At 44.2% G+C, this 23617-nt stretch overlaps 1 protein-coding gene and 1 long non-coding RNA gene across 3 annotated transcripts in view; one reads left to right on the plus strand and one right to left on the minus strand.

Moving 5' to 3' along the window:
- LOC146856368 (uncharacterized) overlaps nt 1-23617 on the plus strand; it is a 131820-nt gene that overhangs the window by 76277 nt on the left and 31926 nt on the right. The gene's annotated exons all lie outside the window — the stretch shown is intronic.
- The window catches only part of DNASE2 (deoxyribonuclease 2, lysosomal), a 60116-nt gene that overhangs the window by 1169 nt on the left and 35330 nt on the right, over nt 1-23617 (minus strand). Inside the window, exons 3-6 of one of the 2 annotated variants that reach the window (XM_085654484.1) lie at nt 8081-8255; nt 6354-6435; nt 5567-5728; nt 837-1034 (exon numbers count right to left, since the gene is read on the minus strand). In XM_085654484.1, the coding sequence (XP_085510610.1) occupies nt 837-1034; nt 5567-5728; nt 6354-6435; nt 8081-8255 (617 nt within the window). The remainder of the gene's footprint in view (nt 1-836; nt 1035-5566; nt 5729-6353; nt 6436-8080; nt 8256-23617) is intronic. The other variant, XM_085654485.1, reaches the window with a different exon arrangement.

The following is a 23617-nucleotide window of genomic DNA, read 5'->3' on the forward strand; positions in this document are numbered from 1 at the left end:
GTGACTCATGCTGTGAAAGGGTAGCTAAAAGTGCCAAAGCAGGACTAACAGACCGGATGTTTAATAGTATGTTAGGTGGTGCAGGAGAATGCCTGAGGATGCTTATCAGTGTGATTGAAAAGTGAGGTGCAACAATAAATAGGGCTCCCTGTTTTCGGTTTTTACGGATTTTTACAGATAAATACAGACAGAAAACACGTTTATTTTTTAAAATGGATAAATACAGAAAAAGTGCTTCTTTTCAGTGACTCTTCGTGCTGTCTTTCATGAATTTAGCCCAACAGCTGAGCAGATAGACAGCATGGGAAATAAAAAAAAAACAGGATGACATTTCTTTAAATAACTGCATTTGTCAACATACATTTGTGGCATAATGCTAATAGTTGCCAGTGGATGTACTGGTATGTAATATTTGGCAAGTTAAATAGCTAAAACACGACAGACATCAAAGTATGAGTGTGTATCTATCATTTAAATAAATATGGACAGTTTTACAACTACATTCATGCACAAAACACAAAATAAATATGGATAAATGCAGATAAAATGGCCAAAAATTAAATATGGATAAATACAGACGGAAATGTTAAAAAAATAAATAACATAAAACCGGGAGCCCTAATAATAAAGCAGGAGTTACACTAATTGCATCAGTGCTGGTAAAACTGAAGGGGTGAGACTAAGTGAATGATTCTGACATCAATATTGTAAATGTTGATCTGCGAACAAACAAGCCAAACCGACAACGGGTAAGTTTGACTTATGTCTCTGTGTGTGTCTACATACCAGTCTTAGAATGTGAATAAGCGTGTGAGACATTGACTAAAATAGCTTACCATCATAAAATAAGTTGTATTTGGCAAAGCTGATGAATGTCTTGCCCCCCAGGGAATTCAATTGTATTTGGCGGTTCCAGGGTGGAGCCTTGACATGGCACTGTTTGGCCGCGCTGGCCAAGTCGGGCAGATCCTCAGCGAAAGCATCAGGGATGCTGTAGTCGAACACCCGGATGTTATTGTACAAGAGCTGGGTTCCTAACAGAAAGGAGCACACATTCAAAAACAATTTTTAAAAAATGAAGGGGCAAATAAAATCACATCATGTCTTCATCCTTCACTCTGAGGGGCATCATTTGGGGATACAATTGTATTCCCACACACAAATTTTAATTCCTTAATATTTCCACTTTGTTAGAAATTGAACAATATGAGGGTGCTTTTTAATTCTCATGCAGTTAGATCATTCTTATGAGAGGTTCAGAAGGTGCCTAAAGGCAGTTATCTATCAAATAACTGGGCCAGACGGTTTTTCTAAAGCCAAATGACTATTTAATTTTCTAAACAAGATACAGAAGAAGGGGTCCAAAAACGCCAACCGGTTCCTGCAAGGCTCTGCCACATAACTATCCTTTACTCAGCAACAGTCTAGTTAAGGAGGATCTACAAAATATTAGGGACACAGAGGAACATAAAGCAATTAAAAGCAGAAGAAATACATTTGTTACAAAGCTCTGACCTCTACAACTATGAATTTAGAACATTTGTGGTGAAATGAACCAGGTCACTGAAGACTTCTAAAAGCTTTGGCTTGTTCGCTGTTTCTAGTGAGAAGGCCTTTCCTCACTAAGGGTGATTCAGGACAGGATTTAAGTATGCTGTAGTGCTTCAACCGCCATGCCCGGTGGACCTCACCGTCAATCCATGATCTCCTTGGGGAAGGGAGAAGCTTCCGTACTTGGTCAATGAACGATGTGTTCAGTATCCACTGCTGAAACGCACAAAAGGTGATGAGAGGTTGCTTGCAATGAGTCTAACCATTGGCAATAGCTCGGGTAGTGCTCCAACCCATCATTCTTTTGCTCACTACACCACCTAAGTTTGGATGTAGCCATATGCAAATCAGTATTGACCCTGCTTCTTGTAGGAACAGTCCAGCCCGAACTGCCAAGCCAGGTCCTCCCTGAACTGGAACACAAGCAACCCAGGACCGGTTTCGCGCTAGTTATGGGCTCATCAGCTGGGTACAGCTTGGTTCCACTGACACAGTGAGCATGGGTCCCATGTCTGGGCATACCCATGCCACTTAGGGCAGAACATGTAGCACACAAAAGGTGATGAGAGGCTGATTGCAATATGTCTAACCACTGGCAATACCTCGGTGCAGCACTCCAACACCATCGTTCTCTTGCTCACCATGCCACTTCAATTTGGACATGTAGCTGAGTCCAAACTGCAGTGGCATGGCGTGCATAATAACGATGGATTGGGATACGCCCACAAGTGATTAGTAGTGATTGATATCAATTCAAGCATTCCATCCATCACTGTTTTGTATACTTATAGTGTCGCCCTAAGTGGGACGGGTATCCCTACACATGGGACCTATGCACACTGTCACTGGAACAAAGATGTACCTGGCTGATGAACCCATGACTAGCGCGCAAGCAGTCCTGGGTTGCCTGTGTTCCGGTTCAGGGAGGACCTGACTTGGCAGTTTGGCCTAGACTGGTCTTATTGGAGCATGGTCAAGACTGATTTGCATATAGCTGGCTCCAGACTGAGGTGGTATGGTCAGAAAAATAATGATAGATTGGGATATGGCCTGAGTGATTACAAGTGGCTGAGATTAATTTAAATTTAAGCATTCGACCCACCGCTGTTTTGTTTACTTACAGTTTCCACTGCTTGCAGGTTCCTCCACATCACCAAAGGGTAGAGCTATGAAACTCTACAGCGGCAGTTTCCCAGAGTCTTCTTTTAACATAACTGGTTAACAACTAAATGTGGGCACTCAAACACCGTTCTGGACATTTGGTATCTGCAAACACATATGCAACCTCAGAAGATGCATTTAAATCTGATGGACGTACGTTTAAATAGAATCAAGTCTCCTTAGGAAATAAACTTTCTAGAAAGGCTCGTAACTGGTTAGCTAGAGCTTTGTTCAAAAGTAGATTATTTGGGTTACAGCTTCGGAGTGCACTGTAAGCTTCAGGGTGCAGACTGCTGGAACTCTGTAGTATCCTCTGGTTATGTCTTTATGTTCCCTTTCACCTTGTCCCTAGCTGCTCTGCCAGTGGGAGTGTTCCGTGTAGAATGTTGGCGTGATTGACATGAGTGGAATGTTTGGGTGCCTGGTGTGAGTGTTGTCAGTTGAAAGATGGGCTGAGCAGCTAGCAGGCTGCTCCTGGTGGGGCTTGCTGTAAATACTTCCTATGGACTTAATAAACTACATGAACTACATCTCGACTATGTCTACTATGTCACCTGAACATGTGGGACCAGCCCACTACAAACTAATCTCAAATCCAAATTTGTAATAATTTAAGGCTACTTTTTCTCTTGTGAGGAGGAAAAAGTGTCTGCTTGCCAACTTTCGGGGGACATAGAGAATGGAAAGAAGAACCTTTGCTTCAGTGGACGAATCTATGAGGATGCCCTTTCAAGAAGAGTTTCTGCTGTGCCTTACAACTATATTTCTTCAATAACTTAAAGTAACTGCAAAATGCCCCTGCTGTATATTTCAGGCCAACATTTAATGTTGCCAGGGTGTGATCCATATACAATTGCCCCTTTCTTTTATCAAACATGGACACACCCCCACTGATTGGTCCATCTAGACCACCTCCTCATCTGTCTAAATATGGAGGTCAGTTGGAACCAATATTCTCAACTCGCTTTGGGAACTTGCTCATAAATCTCAAAAAAGGCTGGGAGCTAGGCATCTTCTGGTCCAGGACCTCAAACTTACGTGCTCTGCGCCCACCTGCTTTACTTGTCTCAACTAAGAGGCCTATGGAGTCTGAAGAAGGCTGCAAATGTCACCTAGCAAAACCCACCCTGGCTATGAAGGACCTGTGTGTTTTTGGAGTGCACCACTGTTGTCAAGCCATCAGATCTGCATCTTGCTTTAGAACGGACACGCCTACCTTGTGGCATCACTAAGAGGTTTGCCTTGTGCGCGTGAAAGTGCAGGTCTTCTTCAGAGGGGTGTCTGCTCTTCCCCAGCACCTTGAGGAAATTCTGCATGAACAAGCACTAGCAATCCCCCGATGTGCAGCCTGGAAGCTGCAATCTAGCATTCTGAGATGTAGGCTGAACCTTGGGACCCACTTCCCTCCCAATAGTCCACTGCTCCTCCTACCGGAGCCTTGTGGCATAATAAAGAAAAGAAAAAACAACCTTGTGCAAAGTCTGTATTTAGGCACTCAAGACCAAACTGTGAAGCACTATCACTAAAATGAACTGTCCACGGATAGACTTCAGTACCACGTACAGACAGGCAGGTACTAGCACTGGAAAAACAAACATTCATAGTACTGCGGAAGATAACACTGACCCCACTGTTGCCTACAGTCCAGTTGTTCTCCATTTTGAATTGGCCATTCATAGTAGGCTATGTCCAGGCACTGGGTGGAATTGGGTGTTTTAGGGCTCTTCTTCACTTTTCCAGCCGATTGGTGGCGTATTCTACAATTTTAGGCCACGAGAGAACAGCCAGCGAGAACACGACAACAGCCAGCAAGGCCACGAGACAACAGCCAAGCGAGAAGACGAGACAACAGCCAGCGAGAACACGAGATAACAGCCAGCGAGAACACGAGATAACAGCCAGCGAGAACACAAGATAACAGCCAGCGAGAACACGTGATAACAGCCAGCGAGAACACGAGATAACAGCCAGCGAGAACACGAGATAACAGCCAGCGAGAACACGAGATAACAGCCAGCGAGAACACGAGACAACAGCCAGCGAGAACACGAGACAACAGCCAGCGAGAACACGAGACAACAGCCAAGCGAGAAGACGAGACAACAGCCAGCGAGGCCACGAGACAACAGCCAGCGAGGCCACGAGACAACAGCCAGCGAGGCCACGAGACAACAGCCAGCGAGGCCACACAAGACAACAGTCAGAGAGAACCCAAGACAACAGCCAGAGAGAACACGAAACAACAGCCAGCTAGGCCACACGAGACAACAGCCAGCGAGAGCATGAGACAACAGCCAGCGAGAGCATGAGACAACAGCCAGCGAGGCCACAAGACAACAGCCAGCGAGGCCACAAGACAACAGCCAGCGAGGCCACAAGACAATAGCCAGCGAGGCCACAAGACAACAGCCAGCGAGGCCACAAGACAACAGCCAGCGAGAACACCTGAGAACAGCCAGCGAGAACACAAGACAACAGCCAGCGAGGCCACAAGACAATAGCCAGCGAGGCCACGAGACAACAGCCAGCGAGAACGTCTGAGAACAGGTGTGAGAGAACAACATGGAATCAAGAAGGTCTCTCACAAGAGTAACAACGGACTGTGAGGGAAAATATCTAGAGCCTGTGAACCCAAAATAACTTCAACCACTGCCAGGTTCCTGAGGAGATGGCACAGGGGAGTCCTATGAACCATGGCATGGAGACACCAGTTACCTTTTACAAAATTTGAAAGCACCAGTTATGTTTCCAGTCTTTGGTGTGGTGGAGAGGATCAAGCTGGGTAAGGACAGAGAGTGAGAGTAGGCTCAGGTGTGGGCAAAAAGCTCCAAGAGAGGGCCTACTGCCCACCTACCAATGTTTTTGAACTGAGCGTAGCTGTAAGTGACGCAGAGAAACGACTGTCCATTTCGACGCCCATTCTCCGGCCAGCTGTATTGGTCTTTTGCCGCAGGTGGGAAGCGAGGAGTGCTGTGAACCAGCCAGAAACCCTGGGTTCTATCCAACAGGACCACTCCTAGAAAACAGACAGAGTGAATATGCACCGAGAGGCACCAATAACTGACTTGAGGATTTAAAAAATACAGTGAACAATTGCATAGACACGAGAGCAGGAGAAGGTGACAAGGAATAGAGAGGAATAGCAAGCCAGCATCATGGATATAAGCAGAAATGGTTGCACACAAAAAGGTAAAACAAAGTTGGTGTGTGTTTGAGTGGGTGTGTGTGCGCCTGTGTTTTTTTCCCGTTCTCTACATCTCTTAGAGCTTGTATGTGTGTGTGTGAACCCACTTTTAGGAAGTTCTCTGAGCCTCTTTTAAACGCTGGCCTTGTGCAGGGAAAGACATACTAGTGTCTTCAAACAGCTGAGGTATCTTTTCACCAATGTGCTGTTGCCAGTGTTCACACCTGCACTGGGAACAGCGCCTTCACAGTGATACAGTGCATACCTCAGACTGTGCACCATCTTAAATCAGACAGGGCAACAGTGACCCGTATCCATAATACGGCCCTAGATGTTTGTCAGGTAAAAGAAACTGGTTGGAAGCTAGAGAAAGCTTTCCACGTCAGACTTGCATCTAGGATGAGAAATAGCCCAGAAATCGTATTGCAATCAACCCCATGTGCAGAGTCAGCGTTACCTTTAGTGTGTCCTCCTATGGTGCCAGATAACTCTTCGGGTGGCGGCTGGTCATTGTACAACACGTAGGCCAGGTCTTCACTCTGATAGGGAATGCAAAAGGCGCAATACATGGTCAGCGGGTTGTGCAAGAATGCACTCCTCCTTGCATGCTTTAAGAAGGTCAGAACCATCCATCCTGCATAGAAACATATCACCACCATCGGGTGCCCCATTACTGGTGTAATGTTGTCATGTACTGGTATTTAGAGCAGTTGCATACTTTGTGAGAAGCATTTAAGGGTCAAACTTTGCAGTAGCAGCACTGTGCATCACTGACCGGAGAGTGATGCTATTTCCACAGAGGACTTGAGTGTGCTCACACACAGTGCAGGAAAAAGGGATACTGTGTCCATTTAGAGATGGGATGAGTGTGCAAAGGAATTTACCCCATTAGTCAAAGCAGATTTTGGGAAAATTGAGAAAATCCCTCTGAGTTGAAAGAACACAATCACCGGTGTCTAGAGCCGCAAATTAAAGTGTAAAAATATAGAACTGCTACTAGGGCTTGGCCAGAGCACTCAAAGAGCTGATGGAAGAGAGTTAGTAAGGTAAGGAAACTGAGGGGGCATACGAATGGAGAGATATGATCAGAGGTGAGCAAGGAGGGAAGCAAAGGGAATGAGAACTAAGTATCGCCCTACCCGCATCACAACGCTTAACTACGCCAGGAATATCTCCAAGCGCTGGTGAACAGATCACAATGCTACATTTTCTTTCCATCATGGACATACATGTGCTACATAAAAAAGTTTGGATTTGTATGAATTTACTGTCTGGTGCGAATGGGGTTTTATCTAAGCACGCCATATTAATTTCAAGATCATTGGAAAGTGATGCCCTTGGTAGATTCACGGATAAAGTTGTGTTACTCTTTGCTGTACACGGCATTGGACTCTTATTCCTGTGGACATTGTGAAATTAACTCATTATCTGCACTATCAATACAGTGGGTTGCGCCCATCATGTACTTCGTTCAATTCGACCTTGCGCGTTACGAGTGTTATACTTAAATGGTTGCTGCTCCTCTCACTAGGGATTGTTTTGGCCAAATAATGTATTCTAAGAGAAAATTGTTCTTTGTTCAGCTCAGACTAAGGCCTCTCCGGTGTTGAATACAAGATGAGGAGATCCAGTTTTTAGCTGAGGGGAAAACAAAACCTAACAAATTAGTTTTACAGTATCAGACCACGAAATAGAAAGTCCCATCGGGTTCCGCTATCTTAGACACAGCATAAACCCCACAAAAGGCTCAATGAAGGGTCTTGGCATATACTCCAAATGCAAGCAATACCTTGGGAAAATGACAATCTCTTTTGTCTCTGTGAAAGTTGATCATTTCCTGCCTTTCTCCTCAAATTTATAAACCATGGTTTCATGCCCCCATTTTCACCCGTTGTCGGCAGACCTATGGTATCTTCTCCAGTAGGGGCCTCCCGGGAGGTTATACAAATGGTCTGAATTTGGGAGGCATAGTAGTCCCCCAAAAATTCTTGTCAGATTATGTATTGCAGTTCTGTACAAAGTCAACACCTGTGCAAACTTAACTTCTGCTATATTTATGCAATTGTATACATCCAAACATATGCTGCAGGAGGCCACAAAGTGGGTGGTAATCAGTTTGGTGATCCACTCACTCCTGTGACCGCTCTTTCAGACACTCCAGGGAGCCCTCCCTACCAACGTTACCTGGTTCTGGCTGGACTTGTACAACTGAAGGAGAGTCCTTCCAACAGCCACTGCTGTGCTGTTTATCAGAGATTTACCATCCACCCAGCCGCCTGTGGAGCCGTCCTGGTACTTGTACATCATGCCCGTCTCTTGAGGACCGCTCTTTCCCTTTGGGAGTTTGTAAATGATAAACCTGCAGAAGGGCGAGAAAGGAGAGCGGTTACTGACAGGCAGGCAGCCCTGAAATGTTTGATAGAGCAATAACAGCTAATGATAGGAGGTACAGTGAAGGACCAATGGGGGGCACAGGCACAGCAGGCTATGCTGGAGAGGGGAAGAAGAAGCTACTGAGGAGAGATAGGGAGAATGAACAGCTGGGAGACAAGAGCAGGGCAAACACACAGAGCTAGAAATGAAGAAGGGAGAGAAGCAGGTAGAGTAGGAACTTTTGAGGCAAACAGGAGAGATGCAGGGTATGTAGGAACAGCTGAGTCAAAGGGGGATAGCTAGCCATTATTTATTTCATGTGGGCACTGTTGTATTTTTAATTCTAGATTACCATCTGTAGGAGGCTGGCTTAGTATATGGTGCACACTTATTTAAGTGAAGCACCCTGCACTAATCCAGATGACCCTTATTGTGATTTTAGTGGTCTTAGACAACCATAAAAATCTCTCTAAGTGGTAGCTGTATTCTTCAGGCTTATTCCAGAAGGAATGTTAAGCAGCTTGTTTTACAGGATCTAATCATATAGTGTAGGTTAAACAAAAAAAGAACCACACAGTGTAGATATAAAAACGGTTATATTTATTATACACACTCACTAACACATTGGTATATCTCCTACCTGGAGATATCAGCACAATACACACAATACTTTAGATGTAAACAGGTAAGTAAGCACAAATACACAGTGGTCTTCAGGGGGAGACCACGCCATATACTAAAGAAGTGGAATGCGAACTGCGACCGAAGTCGGGACTAGTACCAGAAGACTCAGAAGAGCTGGGGACACAAGGAACCACCTGAGGTAAGTACCCAGGAACCCCATGGAGGCTGTGTGCAGAGTGGAAACAAAGGTGCATACTCAATAGAAGTCAGGGAAAGTCGCGATTGTAGTTTTCAAGAAGAAGGACCCTTCCGGTGGACCCCAACGAAACCCTGTGGAAGATAGAAGGTTGGAGAGTCACTCCATCCATGGATACCCCACGAACCAGGATACCTACCATTAAGGAAGCTGGGTGCATAGGTGCGAAGTGACGTCGGAAACGCCGTAAACCACAAAGGAGAACTTCAGGAAACATGCCGCTGGTGAAGAAGGTGAAAGAGTCTGGTGGAATCCAAGGATGGATTCTTGAAGAGGAGTACCTGCAAGCAAAAGGGACAGAGTCTACGCCACTCAGATGTGACCAGGAGGCACGGAAGACCAATGACGACCGATGACGGAAGATGCAGGAGTAATGATGGTGACTATGTCGCTGCAGCTATGAGGATCAGGCGACTCTGCGGAAGATCAGAAGCCGTTCACGAGCTGTTCTACGTCGGAAGTCAAGGACCAAGGGGTCGGTGTCCAGTGGGAGCACCAACAAGCCTTAACAGCAGCAACAGACGTGGTAAACAACAAAGGTGCCACGTGAGGACCAGCAATGTCCAAGGGACTCACCAACTGCAAGAGAGTCAGAGCGGGCCCGGGCAAGCAGGGGAGCCCACTAAAGCCAAGAAAGACCCTCAAGAGGACCCCCAGGCCGAAAGCACATGAGTCGCAAGAGGACCTCGAGCAGCTCGCGAAAGATACAGGCTCACGGTGCAGACCACGGTGCAGAGGATGTGGTGAGGACAAAGATCTTGACAGGAAGAGATGCCTTGGCAATGGCAAGGCGACAAAGTGCACAGGGGTTCTGTTCCAGTGGTTCCGATGTGCTCACCAGTACATCCAACATTGGAATTGGTGTTGGGGTAGGATTCCAACATGTATGATACTAAAGATGGCGGGTTTCGGTGCAGCCAATATATAGTTAGAAATCTCGTAATTGACTTGATCTCCACTATATGTATTAAATGGCTGACTGCACTTACAAAGCCTAGAGAGTCGACTACGGGGTTTGCAGGGGGTGTCCTGCTCGTGCAGGGCACCCTCACAGTGATAACAGAGCACCCTGCCTTCGGGATTGAATGGCCTAGGTGTGACTTATATGTTTTAAGTGCAGTGACCTCAGATATAAGAAAACTTATTTCTGTCAAAGGTGGTGCTAGCACCAGCTAACACAGGCTGCAATGGCAGGCCTGTAGTCGCAGTTTGAGTGGTCTCTAATGGGTGGCACAAAACATGCTGCAAACCATGGGAGACCGCTGATGTACTTGTGCCCTGGGTACCTCAGTACCATATACTAGGGACTTAGAAGGGTACACCAGTAGCCAATTAGGAAGGTACCAAAGTACCGAGCATAGTCTAATTTAGGGAGGAAGCGCAGTGACTGGGGTCCTGATTAGCAGGATTCAAGTCAGACTAGTCAAAAACACACGGACACCAGACAAGAAGTGGGGGTAACCATGCTAGAAGGATCCTACCTTCCTACAGCTGCACACTGCTAAAAAGAAAACAAGTAAAAACAAGTAAAATTGGAGATCTGTGCCTCTACGTCTGCAGTGGTGGTGGAGGGCATCACAACACATGAGTTCTTTGCTGTGGGTTATACTGTGGACAGTGGACACAGGCTTGGGGTCGCAATGCTGCTTATGAGTAGCTTGGTGTCTCAACAGCGGCTAAACGAACACAGACACCAGTATTTGGCACGTTCCAGTACTGAGCACAGATACCAGCTTTTTGGCATAGATGCCAGCCATTGACACTGATCATGGTAATTACACAAGCCAAAATTACCAGTTTAGTTTGTTCACCCATTAATTATCAGGAAACATAAGGACACCAGAGCTTTAATTCTGCTTAGTGGGGATGGTAAATAATGCTGTCCAAGCTAGCTATTTTAAGGCACGCTATATGTGTGTGTTATACAATAAACAAAATGATACACACCTATAACAATAAATATAGAGTCTGAAGATGTCATCTACGGTGTAAGGCATTGTGCATATCAAATTGTCATCATCATTAGATCCTGTGACCAGGCCCATGTCTGCCGCCAAACTTTTCATTTCTAGGGAATGCAATGCTGCTATTTCAAGCCCATCATTAGGGTCGGGCTTGTGAATTTGGAAGAATTTCATGATGCACAGACTTTCACAGTGAATAAGCCTGAACAATAAAATGGTGACATAGGTGAACCTTGTGGTGCTGCACGCAACACCAGGCTAGTTCAGGAGAGGACCATGACGAGTTTGAATCACTGACGTCAAAAATCTAAAAAGAGGATGTACTAACTTTGAGCAGATTCCAACAAACAAGAACTCAGATGAGGCACTATCATTAAATGCTGTGATCCATTTCACGATGGTTGGGCTTAGATCCATCACCTTCAATGAGAAGCCATCATTATAGCAACCTTAGTCCATCAGCCCAGATTCCTGCTTGACACTAAGGGAAGCATGATGGTATACCATTCAGGAGTCAGAGAATAACAATCACCGGAGCAGAGTCAGGACCACATTCCATGACGTTGGGCAGGGTTGGCTTTGGGGCATCAGCTCTCTCAAACCAAAAAAATACTTCTTCTTTGAGCATGCCAGCAACTCCCCCATTAAAGCATGTAATTATGTGGTGTATTTTGATAAATTATAAAAGTGTAGTTATCGCAAAGTTTGTGCTAGCTAGTCCCTCGGTAATTAATGTTTGCCACAACATATAATGTAGTACGAAACAAGGGTAGCTAACAAGCATAAGCAATGTTTAAGCCATGGGAGCCCAGGCGCAATGTCCCAGGTTCCGCTAGGGATCTTCTCTTCAGTAACTGAAGAAATGAGAGCATTGGGAATGCTGTACTGGTTTTAGAGATGTATTTGTTTACGTTGAAAAACATCAGGTAAACATGAGTTTACTATCTTTCACTCATCAGAAAATGGGCAATTATCCAGCATGAGCCACAGCAATGTAAAAACAATAAATGTTCAGTTTTTCCCTAATCTTTTGTCAACCGACAAAAGTCCTTTAAATCCCAGATATCAGAGTCCTGCTCAATAATGTCAGCACCATTGTCAGTATAAGAATATTGAAGAAGGTTGCATGGTCAGTTTGAGTTAAAATTCAATGTTTGCGATGGAGCACAAGACTGACTGGAATATGGTTGATGCCTACTTGTTAAAGCATAAAAAAGTTAAATAACTATAGAAAGGCCAGAATAACTACCCAAAGATCCATGCAATTTACACAAGCATTTCCATCCTTCTGTGCTGCCTATGGCGTAAGTGAGAGACGCTTCGATGCCCGGCAATGCCCAGCTATGCCCAGTTATGTCCAGAGTTCACTCATCTTGCAGACTGAGTTACACCTTGGAGGATAGTTGTTGCAGAACAATGGAATAAATCACTCCATCGCCCTGCCGGGCATCCCGTCCATCAAATGTAGAGAGGTCTATGGGCCCTACGGACATCACTTGAAACTGGCAGGAATCGCTGTTATGACGATTACTGTCAATGTTGTAAAATTTTGTCGCACAGCTGGGTCAAACAGGACAGCCATCTGTCAAACGTTTACATGGTTTTACTTTTTTCAAAAACCTTATCCCAAAGCGGCAGTTTGATTTTTAGAAAAAGAAAAAAAAATTACCCTCACACCATAGAAGTTTTCTCTCTTTTTATTTTTAATTTGATGGTCTCTCACAGGCAGGTTTTACATGGTGGTGATGGACAAAAAAAAGCCATCCGACCCCCTGCTCTAAATTTGGAGGAAAGTGAGATGGCCAATCTCGGAGGGCTCCATTTGGGAGTATGTTGGTGACGGCACCAGAGTAGGCTCCATTGCCAACACATTTAATGTCCACCCAAATTAAAGGTGCGTGGGTGGATCATGAATTCGGCAGAGAGGGTTGTCATTGCAACGGAGAACCCTCTCTGCCAAACTCTCAATCAGCCCCTTGATTTGCATGTGATCCTGTTCAACATGCTTGTGGCCTAGCAAATTGAACTTGAGTGTTACCTTTGAGGCAGGACCACACCATATAGGCCCTCACTTATAAGGTAATGAAACTGAATGCTCCAACAATAATAACAAATGGGTCAGGGTGATTGTTTTCATCCATCACTATTTTTGCAACAACTTTTCTTCATAGTGTAACTGTGCACAGTATAAAAAGAAAATCCCTTTCTTCCTCAAGCATGGCCCATTCTTGGAGGAAACAGATTCTAAACTTTAGTCAGTTGTGCGAAGGTGAAAGGATGGTTCAGTATTCAATTAGATTCAAACTTTAAGTTAATAAAAACAATAACAATAATACAGTGAAACAGATAGCGTAATATTTGATTAATAAAACATCATGGCTTCCATCATCAATGAAGCAAGGTGTTAATCGCACCTAAATCATTTTGCAGTTGAGCTGCGGGTTAGTCGAATCAAGACCTTTTATTATGGCCATTCTACAGGATCAAATACCCCTAGCGTTAAAAGCATTTTTCAATAATAAAACACGAGCAGTCTCTAAAAAGGGACATATACAAATCGAATGGATAAAGCCCTCCTTTGCTGCACCACATAATCTACATGTCCTTGGGCCATTGTATTTCTAAGATAGTTGATCAGCCAGGGATTGCTAAGTGCAGAAACGAGTCGCCATTAGCTTTCTCTTTATTTGTACTGAGAATGTCGTACTTAAATATTTGGCTGGTTTCAGTGTGGCATATATGTTTAAAGGACCATCCAAGCATGCATGCGAATGGTTAGTCTGGTTTTATCATCTAAAAGGGAGTTCACTTTGGCGACTTTAGCAGTAAACTGGTGAAATACTGGGAAAGGGAGTTTCTGATTCCAAAGATCTGTTGTACTTATTGCTTTCAACAATGATCGCAGATATTCGCTATGGATGGAGTGAGGGTCTGCTTCCTGGGCCTGCCATAAGGCATTATTTAGTAAACTGGCTCGGTTTGACAAGATTTTTTATCATGTTTTTATTGTAGAGTAGCTTCTCCCTAGGGCCTGGTGTGTAAGACCAAATTCAAACTGAACTTTGGCAGGTGAACCTTTCTGTTAAAGGCCGAATCCTCTTTTGTATGTATTGGTTTGTAATCTATCCAAGAGTGATGCATCTTCACTATGCAGGACCACACTTGCATGTGACACTTGTGGCTGCATTTTAGCTGCTATGACTGCCAATAATGACTTAAAAGGAAAAACTGTGCAGCTTTTTTGCCAGTAAACTAAACACCTAAATCAAGCCATTTCCTTTTTTGACAACATACTATTTGTGCCTTTGAAAGTTAATCTGTTGTCTACGTACAGACTCAAGTACTTTTAATTGCTGACCTCCTCTAGGGTTTAATCACCAAGCTTGACTGTGAGTTGTGGGCCAAGTCGATTCCTGGTAGACATTATTTTAGATTTTGTGTTGATTTCAAGTTTGTTGATCTTAACATGATCTGCTAGCTCACCGAGTGCTCTTTGAAGACCCACTCTTGTTTGGCTGAGAAAGACTATATTGTCTGCAAAGGAAAGATGTGTCCGGCATAAATTGCCCACATACAGAGGGTGAGAATTTAGCTGATTAAGTCTTGGAGTCAGATCTGTCATAACAGATTGAACAGGTGCAGGACTAAAACACAGCCTTGTTTAAGGCCTACTTCTGAGGGAATTCTCCTTGATAGTCTTTTGCCGTCAGTTAGTTTAGCTTGAATCCAGGCGTGCGTGTACAGCTGCATGATAGCTCGAAGTATTCTAGCTGGGAGACCCACATCCTTAATTTGTTCCACAACAGGCTCTGGTCTACTCAGTCAAAAGCCACTGTAAAGTCTATGAAGCATAGATGTAATTTTTTCTGCAAACACACTTGTCTGCTATTAATGTGACTGCTAAGATATTCGTGGTTGTTCCGAACCCTCTGCGGAACCCTGTCTGTTCGAGTGGGATTAGACTGTTTGACCATTCAACCAGCTCCTCAAGGGTTAGCAATGCGTAATATTTTGCTTCAGAGCCTATAAGTGCTATTGGCCTGTAGTTAGCCGTGTCAGACCAGTCTCCACCCTTAAAGACAGAGTTTATTATTGACCCTCTCAAGCTTCTGGAATTTGTATTCAATAATCCCACCTACTTGTACAGTGCAGACAGTGGGATTGCCCAGTATTCAGGATGAAGTTTCAAAATAGCCTGTGGAATGCTATTCGGCCTTGGAGCTCCATCCCTTTGCCCTGCCGTTACTACTTTTGCAACCTTCTCTGTTGGGGAATACTGGTTAGCGTGCCCAAATGGGCAGTCCAAAGGGACCCAAATGTTACTTGTACCTGTTATTTTGAGGGTTGACATGTCTTTTATTTTGTAATCCACTATGTTGTTGTTGTTGTTGTCCCGCTCTGGATTATCTGGAATTTACCTTTGGTAAACGTCTTGGTTAAATGAACATCCTAGGCTGCCTCTGACACACCCGAGTTGGTTATTACTCTTGTGGCTCTTGTAATCCTAGTTACAATTTCCCAGAAGGCTCTAGTATTAGTTTGTTTACAGCTAAAAATAAGCATTGCCCAGAATACATCCATTTGCAATTTCTGGTCCTTCCAAGTTTGTTTTTTGTATTGCTTCCTCAGATTTTTTATTTTTCCCCATGTGAGCTTTGGAACATTGGAGTTTCTTATGCTCCTGACTACATTTTTTAGTTCCTTTTTTAAGGCACGAATTGTTTGTGAGACCATCAAACTGCTTATCGACTTGCCTCCTAGTGTTTTTTGCTGTGGGGGTACGTTAGCAGTTTTGTTGAGAAAATCATCCATACCTCCGTTTGGCTGCATTTGGGGGTGTTACTAAACTCGAATAGCTCTTTAGCCAACCTGGCTAAATCGGGTAGTGTGTTAGACGTCCATTCTTAAGCGTTTTAAGTTAGTTGTTTTTAGCAATCCAACGTCAACTGGAGCACTCGTATGTCTAGGAGGGTTTGCGCTCAACTCCTGGTGCTGGTAAGAATGGCCACTTTGCATGGTACATTTAACAACAAACTTCCTCAGGTGTACTACTAGGAGGTAAGGTGAGGATAGTGTAGTCTTTTATTGACAATGAGTTTGCACCGTCAAATGTTTATCTCGGAGGCCTGTCGTCCTGAGATATGTCTTTTACTACTCTCAAACCTAGGTGTTTCATGGCAGTGACTCATTTTTACCCGTTAAGATCAGGAAATGTTAATGAATGTCCAGATTGTGGATGCACCGACCGGATTGCATTTTCTGCTGCTAGATGCTTGTTATGTGCTGTGTCATTCCGCGCTGGATGTATTCAATCTTTCCACAAATACATTCCACATCAGCTGTATTGGAACTCCCTCTGCTGGCAGAAAGGCGCATTTACACCCCTCTGCCTCATCTCCTTCGCTGTCCGAAGGAAATTAAAGTCTGGTTCTGTGCAGAGTCTTATCTCTACATCTGCGTGTGGAATATTTTAAAGGACTGCCATTCTATCATTCCTCCCTTATTTGCCTGCCAGCTTCATTCACGCTGACAGGCACAGCTTTCACAAGGTAGTTTCTTGTGCATCGTCCTCCAAGTGCTGTATATATTATCACCCTACCTCATCCACGCCGAAAGGCACAGCTTGCACCAGGTGTTTTCCATCTTCTTGTTCTTCCAGTGCTGAATGTTGGTTACCTGGGTTTCTCTGCCAGTATGTTCACCACTGACTGGCACAGCTCACAGCTTGTCTCTTGACTTCTTTTACGTTGCTCAGCTGCCCAGCCAATTATTTACATCACCGGTGACGCGCACACCATTTTCCGTGTCTCAAGTTCTTCAGTGTCACACTTTTGCTCTTCCCTGATGCAAACCTCTCTGCAGTGATACACACACTTCATAATATTTTGCGTGTCATCTCCTAGGTCCTTTCACCTTACCGGCTACAACCTTTTGCGGTGACACGCACACCTTTCCATTGTGCACCTTATCCATTGCATACACCCAGCATCGCCTCTTTCAGTCTCTTCAACAGGCCGTTCCAGTAGTCCACTTCTGGCGAGCTAATCTTTCCCCTGGGGTTTCCTCTCTGTCTTATTCTTCCCAACATGGCTGCTGCAAGCATGACCCAGCCCCCACCTTTCCTTGATGAATGTGGGGAACCCAACCTTCCTTGGAAAGAATGGGTCAACATCTTTGAGTCATACCCGATCGCCATTGGGGGGGAAAAAGTTCAGTGCCTTAAGAAAACAACACATACTGCTTCACAATCTGGGTACCCATGGGAGGAAAGTTTTTGATACCCTACCAGAACCAGAGCTAGAAGAAGTTGGAGACGCTTATGAAACATCTTTAATAAAGTTGGAAATACACTTTGGAGACAAAATCAACATTGTGCTGGAACGCCAGAAGTTCTTTTGTAGGGCCCAAGGAAAACATGAGAGTATTTCCAGCTACGTAGCTGTTCTGAGAGGTCTAAGCGAAATGTGCCAATTCGGAGATCTCAACAACTCTCTTATTAGGGACCAAATGGTGAGGTGCACCAATAATGGTAAAATCAAAGAAAAATTGCTGCAAAAACAACCTGATTTACAAGCAGCGATTGAGTTGGCTAAATCTATTGAACATACTGCACAATGTATGAAAGAGATTAGACCTAATCCTGTTCTACCCGAACAGTCCCATTCAGTTCAGAGCCAAGTGGCTGAAGTTGTTGAATCAGAAAATGCTGATACTATCTACGAAAACACGGTTTGTAAAATTAAAAGTGCTAAAACCCATAGTTCTACTCGTGACGAAAACCCCAACAGACTTAAATGTTACCGGTGCGGTAGCAGCAACCACCTTGCCAACAATCCAAATTGCCAAGCTGTATCAGCTAATTGTAAGAGGTGCAACAAGAAAGGCCACCTAGCCAGAGTTTGTCACAGTAAACAGAGCAGTGTGGCGGCTACTCCTGAGCCAAAAATTCAATCAGTAAAGAAAATGATCCTCCAATTCCAAGACACCAGCACTGTAAATCAAATAAACTACCCACAATGTGAAGTTGGGTTGGGTGGCAAGAAAATCAACATGTTTGCAGATTCATGTTCTCCATTCACCTTTGTGAACGTTACTGACTTTAATAAAATGAACTTCTGTAAAGAAAGCGCATTAACTAAACCCGACATTTCTCCCAGCAGCTACACTAGAGAATTCATCCCTTTAAAGGGCATGGTCAAAACCCACATTTCATTCAAAGACCGTATCACCCTAGGGAAAGTCTACATAGTTGAGGAGGGGTCTAACCTCCTTGGTTGGCAACAACAAAAAGAGTTAGGCATAAAACTGGATCCTAACAACCCAGAGCATGTCCTTACCATTGATTTGTCCACCCAGGGGGAAACCTTCACCAAAGAATTCCCAGAGGTCTTCACTTCCAAACTTGGGTTCCTTAAAAGTTTCCAACACAAAATAAAATTGAAACCCAATGCCAAACCCATTGCACACAAAACTAGGCCAATACATCACCTTATGTGGGAACCCCTTAAAACTCAACTGGCCAGACTACAGTCCCTAGGTGTAGTACAACCTGTGGATTGTACTGCTTGGGTCGCACCTGTGGTTATCGCTAAGAAGGCCCATGGGAATGACATTAGATTGTGCATCGACCTCAGAGACCTCAATGATAACAATCATTGAAAGACACCCACTTCCACGCATCCACAAGGTTTTAAGCACCATGGGGGAAGCCACTTGCTTCAGTGTACTAGACCTTTCCAGTGCCTACCATCAAGTAGAGTTACACCCCGACTCCAGAGAGTTAACTGCTTTACCACTCCTTTGGGGTCATACATGTTCCTCAGAATGCCGTTGGGAGTCGCTTTGGCAGCAGCGGTATTTCAAAAGATAAAGCAGCACATACTTGAAGGGGTCCCCAAAACCTTGTGCTTCCAAGACGATGTCTTGATCTATGGAGCAACACCTAAGGAGCATGATTCCTCTCTCAGGATGGTCCTCAAGAGATTCAAAGAGGCAGGCCTTACCCTTAAAGAAGAAAAATGCCAAATCGGGGTTGGAACCGTTGACTACCTAGGGCACACCATATCAAGGGACGGATTTAAACCCAAGTTAAGCCTCCTTGATGCAGTTGAAAAAGCCAATGCACCCACTGCTAAACAAGAACTTCTATCCTTCCTGGGTCTTGCAGAATACATGGCCAAATATGTCAAGAACTTTTCTGATATTTCAAACGACCTTAGGCAACTCACAAAAAACCATACTCCCTTCAAATGGCTAGAGGTGCACCAAGCAGCCTTTGACAACATCAAAATAAGTATTTTAAATGCCCCCCAGTTATGTAATTTTGACCCTTCCCGAAAGACCATTCTGACAACTGACGCCAGCAATAAAGGCCTAGGAGCAACACTCTCTCAAGTCATCGGCGGAAGAGAACGCATTGTTGCTTTCTCTTCCAGCACTCTCAACAGCTCTGAAAGGAATTATTCTGTCATAGAGAGAGAAGCCCTGGCCTGCTTCTGGGCGATTAAACATTTCAAGTTCTACCTGTGGGGGATAAAGTTCACGGTTCCCACCAATCACAAGCCCCTCATTGTGGTAAATAAAATCTTCTTTACCGGACTGAATTTCATACGGAATCTTAAAATAAAGTAAAATAGCTCAAAATAACAAGAGGCAGAATCCGTGGTATAAGAGGTTTTCTAAATGGGCTTTATTCCACTCAAAATGGCCGACTCGAGTCGCGGCCTTCAGGTTCCGTCACCACGAGGGTTCAGGAAGTGAAGTACAATACTTTATTGACAAGAAGTAACTTTTATAGGTTATACATTTACAATGAAACGAATGCAAAAAAGGCGTAACAATTGATAAGATAAATTAACATAGTGACACGTAATCGAAACTAGGCGTAATAAGGAGCAAAAAGAAACATGATTGGCTCTGATTATCTTACATAGGTGGATCTATACGATAACACTTAACATAGATGCGCGCGCAGCAGCATGACGTGTGATTGACGTGCAACTAGGGGGTGAAGGGACTTGACATTTAGCTCTACATGTGGAGACGAGAAGTCTGGGGGGTCAAGTCAACCTAATCCCAAATCATATCTAACATCCTATGTTTAAAGAACTATGTTATCCACAAGGAAGGACTCTCGGACAGAATCTAGTCTATACTGACTGTGTGCGTGCACAAACGCCTAAGTGTCTATATGAGATGCGAGAGGCAGAAAACTTTCCATGGCAGCAGGGCTATGAATCACTTGCAGGAGGACGGAAAGGCTGAGTCCTTTGCTTGTGAGCTAAAGGAAATGTTTACCTAAATCACTAGACAGGAATGCATCGGCTGGAGAGCAAAATAGATAATTCGAAGGTGAAATACAGCTTCTTGGCAGGCAGGCGAAAACTGGCCGAGGCAGGCACCGTTAGCTGCACAGGGAGTAGGACAAAGTTCATGGATACAGATGCGAGCTCAAGCTGAAGCTGTCAAAAGACAGAGAGCAGGGAAAGGCTTTGAGGACAGAATCGGGCCTACTTGCCTGAACTGTAAAAATGGAGTAACTTAGCCATATAAAGTCGGTGGCCTTTCATGCTTAGGAATCGAATATCCAGCCCATTGATGGCGGATCTGACAGAGAACATGTCGACGGTAGACACACATATGTTTGCGTCTTAGAAACTGGAACTGGAGGGAACATACATGTACTTGTAACATGCATATAGAACCGTTGGGGTCCAAGATAGGGGACATAACTGATCAGGAAAATCCACATTTCCACATTCCCTCCTTGTCCCCTACTTGCCCTTCAAGAGATATCAATCTTCATCATTCCATCGATTTGCTCATGGAGCATCATTTCTTCTTCCTTCTTCTTCCGGTATTTTGAACGAGAACTGTGATATGGAATGCATGATGTGGCACACAGACCACAAATCGCTGGTCCACATTGCAGGCATAAACAACAACTGAAGAGCATAAGAAGGCCAATACCTAGGAAGGATAGAACTCTCCATCCCCAGGCTGATATCACACTCCAAAACCACCCGGACCACGTCCAAGTGCCTGGATTCTCGTGTATCTGGCTCACAATCTTATGAAGGCGTGTTATAGCTTTATATACAGATGGCGAATTTTCTGGTATAAATATGCAGCAGCTGGATCCGATGACCCTGCAAGCTCCGCCCCTATCGGCCAGGATGACGTCAAGGACAAGACGATTCTGGAGAACAACAATTCTCATCACTGATTGTTCTTCTGTCAGATTGCCTAGGGCGGCTATAGTCTCGTTTACTACAGCTTCAAGAGTCTTGGTTAGTCTGCGTATCAGCTTACTATTTGATATTGTACCTATATAGGGAAAGATACCTTTATTGAAATCTACATACTTGTCCCATGCCGTCTCAGTATAATCGACAACTGGGAGATCTCTTCGCTCTCTATTGTGTACTAAATGAACATTTCGATAATAATCAGGGGGGGCTAGGAAAACAGGTGGCAGAAGGAATGCTATGTAACAGGTACCATCCCAATCTAGAGGCAGACGCATATATGCCGTCTGACCACATATAAAGTAAGAATGGCGAGAAGCTCTAAATGAAGATTTACCTTGATCACGATATTCTACTGTAGTAACGCATTGGCTATGGCCCATATGTATGGAACCAACTTTTCTCACACATAATTCACCCTTAACTGGAAATACAGACATAGTGGGCAGAATTAGTTCAACTTCGGTTTTGACATTCAAAATCATAAGATTAGGCGTAAAATTACCTAATTTATACACTTCATTTTCTAAATCAGTTCCTGTTCTACTGGGGTGACCCTCCTTATTAGGGTGACAGACTTTGAATAAAACTAGATTCAGATTTCCCCATATCCAATGTTGTTGATAAACTGCTGTGTCTGGGTCTATGGAATTTAATAAACTAAACCATGCTCCACAGGAACCATTGTGTGTGAACGGATGTGGAAAGAAAGGCAGAACTCCTTTGTTATTCTGATAGGGAGGGAGTCGGCCACACACCCAACAATTGGTGGCATTACTAGTCTGATGGGAATGATGTAACATACTAATGAATGTGTTATTGCGCAGCGCAAGTCTATAGGACAACTCATGTGGGGGTAGGTCACTAAAAGAATGTTCATCAGTTATATTGAAAGCACGTTTAGAAACAGGATAATACATATGCAACAATATACTTGCAGTAACTATTAAAAAACTCAAGGAAAACAAAATTAATAAAGTCACAATACAGTGGCTACACAGTAATTTACAATAAGCATGTCGTTTCATTATGATTCTGGACTCTACATCATTCAGACCTAAGGGATACATGTCGGGACAGATTCAACCGCTTCACCTTGGAGAGGACTTAAACAATCAAATCGTCCGACAGTTTGGATCTGGACCTGAGTTTCTGCTTATAGAGTTCGGTGCTACTGGCCTCAGCCAAAGGTAGCTTTGAGTCAATGGGGGAAGACACACGGGGAGTACTGTTTGTGTCAGGAGGAAGTCCATGAATTTTCTTGATATGGCTGGAATGCACCCAGCCTTTTCTCCCTTCGATCTTCACAGCTGTTCTGGTCGTCAGCAGGACCAACTTAGGAAGCCTCCACCTTGGCTCCAGTTGGGTTTTCCGATCGAAATTCCTGACGAGAACATAATCGCCGGGAATTACATCATGAGGTTTCACCTCGGTGTTGTCGGGAAAAGCTGCGACTACCTGTGAACGACAAGATTGTAGTGCAGACATCAAGGAAGCCAGGTAATCTGTCAGCATATTACAGTCAACATCAGTTATTTTACGGGGTATAGGCGTCCCCCACATATTCGGTGGTCTACCAAAGATCACCTCATAAGGGGATAGCCCTGTTCGAGAGTGTGCTACCATCCTCATGTAAAATAGCGCAACTGGTAAAGCTACTATCCAGTCCACACCTTTTTCCTGACATATTTTAGACAATCTGATTTTTAAAAGTTGATTATGTCGTTCCACGAGACCTGCTGCCTCGGGGTGTCGGACACAGTGGAATTTCCACTGATATCCCAACAAAAGTGAGACATGTTTCATTAATTCGGATGAGAAAGGCTGGCCGTTATCTGAATATACAACACGTGGTAAACCGTACCGTGGGAAGAATTCTCGAACTAGCTGCTTGGCAGTAGTCGGGGCAGTGTAATCTGATACGGGATACGCCTCTGTCCAACGGGAGAGAGCGCAGACAACTACGAGAACATATTTGAATCCTCGGCAACGTTCCATCTGAATATAATCCATCTGGAGGACTTCAAAAGGATGGTCAGGAGGCTGAAATCCACCCTGCTCTACGGGAACACTCTTTCCTGGATTAAACTGACAACATATCATACAGGTACGAACTTTTTGTTTAGCTGCTGCTCGTAAATGTTTGTTGAACCAAATGTGCTGAATGCTGTCTAGCATAGCCTTCTCTCCTAAATGTGCTGGACTGTGAACTGTAGCTATAATGGCTTGAACCATGGAATCAGGGAGAAACCATACA

Source organism: Triturus cristatus, chromosome 4_1 (genome assembly GCF_964204655.1).
Source record: "Triturus cristatus chromosome 4_1, aTriCri1.1, whole genome shotgun sequence".
NCBI lineage: Eukaryota > Metazoa > Chordata > Amphibia > Caudata > Salamandridae > Triturus > Triturus cristatus.